This window comes from Eriocheir sinensis, unplaced genomic scaffold, assembly GCF_024679095.1.
Source record: "Eriocheir sinensis breed Jianghai 21 unplaced genomic scaffold, ASM2467909v1 Scaffold564, whole genome shotgun sequence".
Lineage (NCBI taxonomy): Eukaryota > Metazoa > Arthropoda > Malacostraca > Decapoda > Varunidae > Eriocheir > Eriocheir sinensis.
The window spans coordinates 289,314-295,000 of NW_026111903.1; the positions used below are offsets into that span (position 1 = coordinate 289,314).

Here is a 5,687-nt window from a genome sequence, read left to right on the forward strand (position 1 = left end):
ATGTTTTCCTGACATAGTTGTATGCATGTGGTGAATAAAAGTGTAGAGTTAATGCAAAGCTCCTAAGCTCAGGTGAATATGATACTGGTACAGGTTTGTTCAATTTTTTGACACTTGTCTTTGTAGAAGGTCTCCTACTCCCCAGCACAATCCTCCAAAATATCCAAACTATTAGTACTAAGCAAAACTTTGTATTTTAGGTCACTGATAATATTTTGTAGTTTAGCATTTCTTTTTAATAAACGTCTTTTCGACTGCTGTAAAGTTTTGATTTTTTCTAGCTGATACAAGGTTTGTTTGGCTTAATGCTAATTTTCTTTTCAATTTAGCTTTCTCAGGAGAGACTGAAGACACCATGGGTAATTTTGAAAGTCTATGAGGTTTAGTATCCAGAGGGGGATTATAAATACTTTCCTGTACAGTAGCAGCAGTATCCTTTGAAGTGTGATGACTAATCTCCTTTGAATTTGTGGAGTTTTCATCCTCCTCCATGGATGTGGCATCATTACTACAGTTATTTGCAGCATCAGTGTTTACAGTAGCATCCTCTAGCTTCAACAGCAGGTCTAACTACTGTTTCTACTAGTACCTCACGTTTGGCAGGTGCTTTCCTAGTCTTCGTACCTTTTGTAAATGAGATGGAAAACCTTGAAAGACAGTTGGTATTACTCCTTTCTTCAACATTACATAATTTGGTGTGGTCCTGTCAAAATCTTCTTCCACAAAATGTCTAGAGCAAAGCACTGCCGATCTAGAGGGATTAAAATTTAGCCTACGTGTGGCCAGTATCCACTTCCTCCGCAACACTTCATCTCTAGGGAACCTGACGGAAATAAACGCAAAAACAACCACTTAGATAAGCAATTTTGGTAATAACATGAAACACTAATGAACGACGATCACAATACAGCACAGGGATGCAGTACAGGACATGACCACCATACACTGGTCACTAAACTATTCATATGTCAGAAACAAAAAAGTGCTCGGTTCCACTATTGGTCCTCTAGCAACAACAGACAGAAACATTGTTAATGAAGACACAGAAATGGCGAACATTCTAAATTGGCAAACATTCTAAATGACTTTTTTGCTTCAGTATTTACTGATGAAGACCTAGGAGATATAAAACCATTTACTGCAAGGCATAACGATGATACGTATCTAAATAACATACATATCACAGAGCGTGACATACTTCAAGCAGTTACCAAAATTAACGTAAACAAAACTCCTGGTCCCGACAAAATTTCACCCCGAATCCTTAAAGAAGTCAATTAAGAAATCAGTCACCCGCTGTTAATTCTCTTTACGAAGTCCTTACATCAAGGCATCAAAGCATTCATGTTTTTTTTGCACTGCTACCACACCCTGAGTTTCACTGTGTCTCCCATAAATGTAGTCACAGTTTTGGGAGACACTAACATAGTGGACTCTGCTGGTACTACCACCGTCACAGCCATGGGCGTCGATTGTGGGGGGGGGGAGACGTGGGGGACATGTTTTTTTTTTTTGCCCCCACCCCCCTCTTAACCTAACCCAAACTAACCACAGCTAACTTAAAACAATCTAAAATAACCTAATCTAACCTAACCTAACTTAACCTAACCTAATGTAACCTAAGCTAACCTATATTACAGAGGGGAGGCAAAAATTTTTTTTTTTTTCGATGAAAAAATGCCCCCACCCCCCTAACCTAACCAAAAATAACCTAAAATAACCTAAAGTAACCTAACCTAACCTATCCTATCCTAACCTAACCTAACCTAACCTAACCTAACCCACCTACGTAACCTAAAGTATGGGGGGGTGGGGGGCAAGAATTTTTTTTTTTTTGCAACGGAAAAAATTGCCACATTTATAACCAGCACATCAAAATCTATCAGAAAAAATTAGTTTTAACCCCCAAATCCTATTCTGACCTCTGCGATAATAATACCTACCAGGATATTGATAAAATAAAAAGGTGTAATAATGAAGTCAACATTTAATGTTTTTTTAAGGGTCTTGGAGCATGTTTATCACCAGACTAAAGCTATTACTTAATTATAAAATGTACTGCATGTGGCCTCAAAATGTCTCGGAAATAAGCAAATTTTTTTAAAATATTCCGGGGGAGGGGCTCAGCGCCCCCCGGATCCTCAGCTGTTTGGCTCGCTACGCTCGCCCCCTCCCTTCTGTCCCCCTCCCCCTATTTTAATTAATTAATTAATTAAAGGAATCGACATATGGTCACAGCAGTGTGTCAGTTGGGCAGCAATGGTATTGTGGATGGATTGTTTAATTCTACTCTTAACATAACTAAGCGTGTTGCCTATTCAATGCCAGGGTCCACTGTGTTGTCCTGAAGGGCTCGTCTAGCAAGGCATCTGCCTTCTCATTGTGCTGGATGCCACATGGGAGGGCACCCAGGTGAAGTGGATAGTAGCACCAGTGTCCTCTAGGGCATGGATGGCAGTAAGGCAGTGAGATCACAGTCAGTAGGTGAGGAGGACAAGAGCTCCTGCAAGGCTGCCTGGCTATCTACAAACAGACACATATCTTTGTTTAAAGCTGCTACAGTATTTTTATCATATGTATCTGGTTATACAGTTCTCAGCTCACCTGTGAAATGATGTAGATCCACTACGATCCCTTTTGGTACAGCCATAAGCTGAACAGGCAGGCATTGTATGTTGCTGTTAAGGGCCGCGATGATCTAGTTGATCTTATGAGCCCTGGTGACGTCCTGTGCATGAGGGTTTCACAGGCGTGACAGCTGCCCCGTCTTCTTGAGGAAGGCGCAGGTGAGGCGAATCACAGCTTCCTGCCGTGAGGGCGGCCAGCAGCGTTGGCAGGTCAAAGGTGGTCACGTCTAGGAAGGCCAGTTGGCTTCACAGCAGTACTCGGTGTGAGTGGAAGCGTGGACACTGCAGCAGGTGTTCGATGGTCTCGGGGACTGTACTGCACCAAGGGCAGTGAGGGTAGGGGCCAGGTGCAGGCGGTGCAGGTGTGCGGTGAGTCTGGTGTGGCCCAGACGGAGGCATTGTATGCACGTCCACAAGATCAGCTGACTGATGTTTTGGGTCTAAGGGGGGAGGGGAGACAGCGGACCAATAGCGCGTTGGCTTCACGTTCGTGACGTCATGCCGACTCCTCCCATAATACCTCCATGATGACTAAGATGGGGGCCTTTAAAAATGGAGCTAACGGGCGCGCATGAAGTTTAAATGGCCTCTCCTGTAAAGTTTATATCTTGTTCTTATTTTAATAATATCTCAATCAGTTTTTTTACGTATTTTATTCAATTTTGTCTTGTTTTATAGAGGAAAGGATGTAGTTTTTTTCAATAAGGTGAAATATGCGATTTTGTTTCTGAAGATTTATTATGATTTTTACTCCCCAATATTAATACATTCTTTCAGTAATCAAAATATAAAAATTCATAATTCAACAGAGAGGAGCGCTAGATGAAGTTGAGCTTATAGAAGTTGTTACCAAGACTTTCATTTCCTGCCTGACTGAAGGGTATGGAATTCGGCATGGGTTTTATTTTAACGATCATAAATTATTATTGCTATCTTCACTACATGGGAATGATCTATTCCCTTGGGGAATTATACTCTGTTGGAAGGGGTAAGTGTACATAAGTTTACCAGAGAAATCGGAAAAGTCTGATGTCACTTTCACCTAAAATACTCCAGGCAATAGCAAATGTTTCACCAAAACGGCTAAGAGGAGATGACCAGGAGTCAGTTAGGAAGGCAAAAAGATCACCTGTGGAATGCCCTTGCAGAATCCATTCTGCCAGAAGTTCATAGATGATTAAGAATCTTACGGGATTGATGCAAAAGCTTTAGAAAGACTGAAATTAATGTAAAGCTATAGGACGGTAGTTTGAGGGGTTGGAGCAGTCACCCTTCTTAGGTACAGGCTGTATGTAGGCGTACTTCCAGCAGGAAGGCAAGGTAGATGTTTAAAGGCAGAGACGAAAGAGTTTGACCAGGAAGGGTGACAGCACGGAAGCACAGTTTTTAAGGACAATATTAGGCACTCCATCAGGTCCAGTTGCCTTATAAGGATTGAAGCCAGAGAGGGCATAGAAAACATCGCTCTTAAAAAATTTGATAACAGGCATAGTGGAGTCAGAGCGGGGATGAGTAGGAGGATTATACCCTGAATCATTTAGAGTGGAATTTTTTAGAGAAAGTATGAGCGAAGATTTTAGCCTTATAGAAACAGATCTGACCGCAGTGCTGCCATCAGGATTAAGGAGAAGATGGAAAGATGAATCGGTGAGGGAGTTCCATGTGGGCGGTAGGATGGGTGGGCGCGGGTCAAGAAAAAATAATGGAAATGTAATTAAGTACCAGCAGCGTCTTGACTCAGCCAGAAGCATTTGTTAGGAGCACGAAAGGTGAGAGACAGTAAAAGGGAGTGACTTTCTTTTTTAAGAAACAAAGACAATTTTTTTTACGTGTTTCATTTCCTTTGTCTCACCCACTCGCTCGCACGTGTGTTCCTCATTCAGTATTACTGTCATCACACAGTCTCATAATGCCCTTAAGAAAGATATATAGATGGTCAACTCCAGAAAAGATAAGCAAACATCTACATAATTTAAAACTAATGGGAATAAAAATGTTATCAAGGTTAGTTTGTTAGTTTGCGTGTGTGTGTGTGTGTGTGTGTGTGTGTGTGTGTGTGTGTGTGTGTGTGTGTGTGTGTGTGTGTGTGTGGCCCCCCCCCCCCTCTCTCTCTCTCTCTCTCTCTCTCTCTCTCTCTCTCTCTCTCTCTCTCTCTCTCTCTCTCTCTCTCTCTCTCTCTCTCTCTCTCTCTCTCTCTCTCGTGTTTTATGAAGGATTAATGCAAATAAATAACGCCACACTAAATGGCTGCTGCTGTGCCGGAAACTCTGCCGCCATCAGAGTCCAGTAAATTACCTGTTAAAAGGTTGCGAGGGTCGCGAATGAAAAGTGAAATTATATTAGTTGTGATGTTTGAGTGGTTGGCTCGCGGGCACGTTGACTGATATTCGTGCATGACTTTGTGCGGCAAAATGCGAAATGATGTATGCGACTGTGATTGCAGCGATGATGATGAACTTGCTAACTGCATGCCTCCCTCCCTCCCGCGGCCCCGCTGCACACGACTTTCTTCTCATGTTCATCCCTATACTGTCCAAATCCCTTATGCAAAAGTTAACCAGCATCTCCATTCTTTCATCCCCTTCACTGGTAAACTCTGGAACAGTCTTCCTTCGTCTGTATTTCCTCCTGCCTATGACTTGACCTCATTCAAGAAGAGTGTATCAAGACACTTCTCCATCCGAAATTGACCTCTCTTTTGGCCACTCTATACTTACACATAGGAATACATATACATAGGAAGAACAGACACCAGGAGACCTGTCGGTCTGTGGCGAGGGTGTCTGTTCACTACTGCTACTACTAGTGATCTACGTGTGGTAGGACAGGATAGAATAGATGAAGGCTCCTATCACTATATGAGAACAACAGTTAGCGGGCTTTTTTTTTACATCTTTTTTTTTGTTGTTGTTGCCCTTGAGTTGCTCTTTGTGCTGTAAGAAAAAGTGATAATAAAAATAATAATAATAATAATAATAATAATAATAATAATAATAATAATAATAATAATAATAATATTAATAATGATAGTAATAATAATTATAATAATAATAATAATAA

The 5,687-nt window shown here is 41.5% G+C and overlaps 1 protein-coding gene across 1 annotated transcript; it reads right to left on the reverse strand.

The window, feature by feature from the left end:
• Positions 1–334: 334 nt before the first annotated feature.
• LOC126993121 (THAP domain-containing protein 6-like) lies at positions 335–3,140 on the reverse strand. Its single transcript, XM_050851978.1, has 3 exons — positions 2,605–3,140; positions 688–823; positions 335–373 (listed from the first exon to the last, which is right to left on the reverse strand). Exons 1-3 carry the CDS (start codon positions 2,667–2,669, stop codon positions 335–337), a joined length of 240 nt encoding a protein of 79 aa, XP_050707935.1. The 5' UTR covers positions 2,670–3,140.
• Between the last annotated feature and the right edge of the window lie 2,547 nt (positions 3,141–5,687).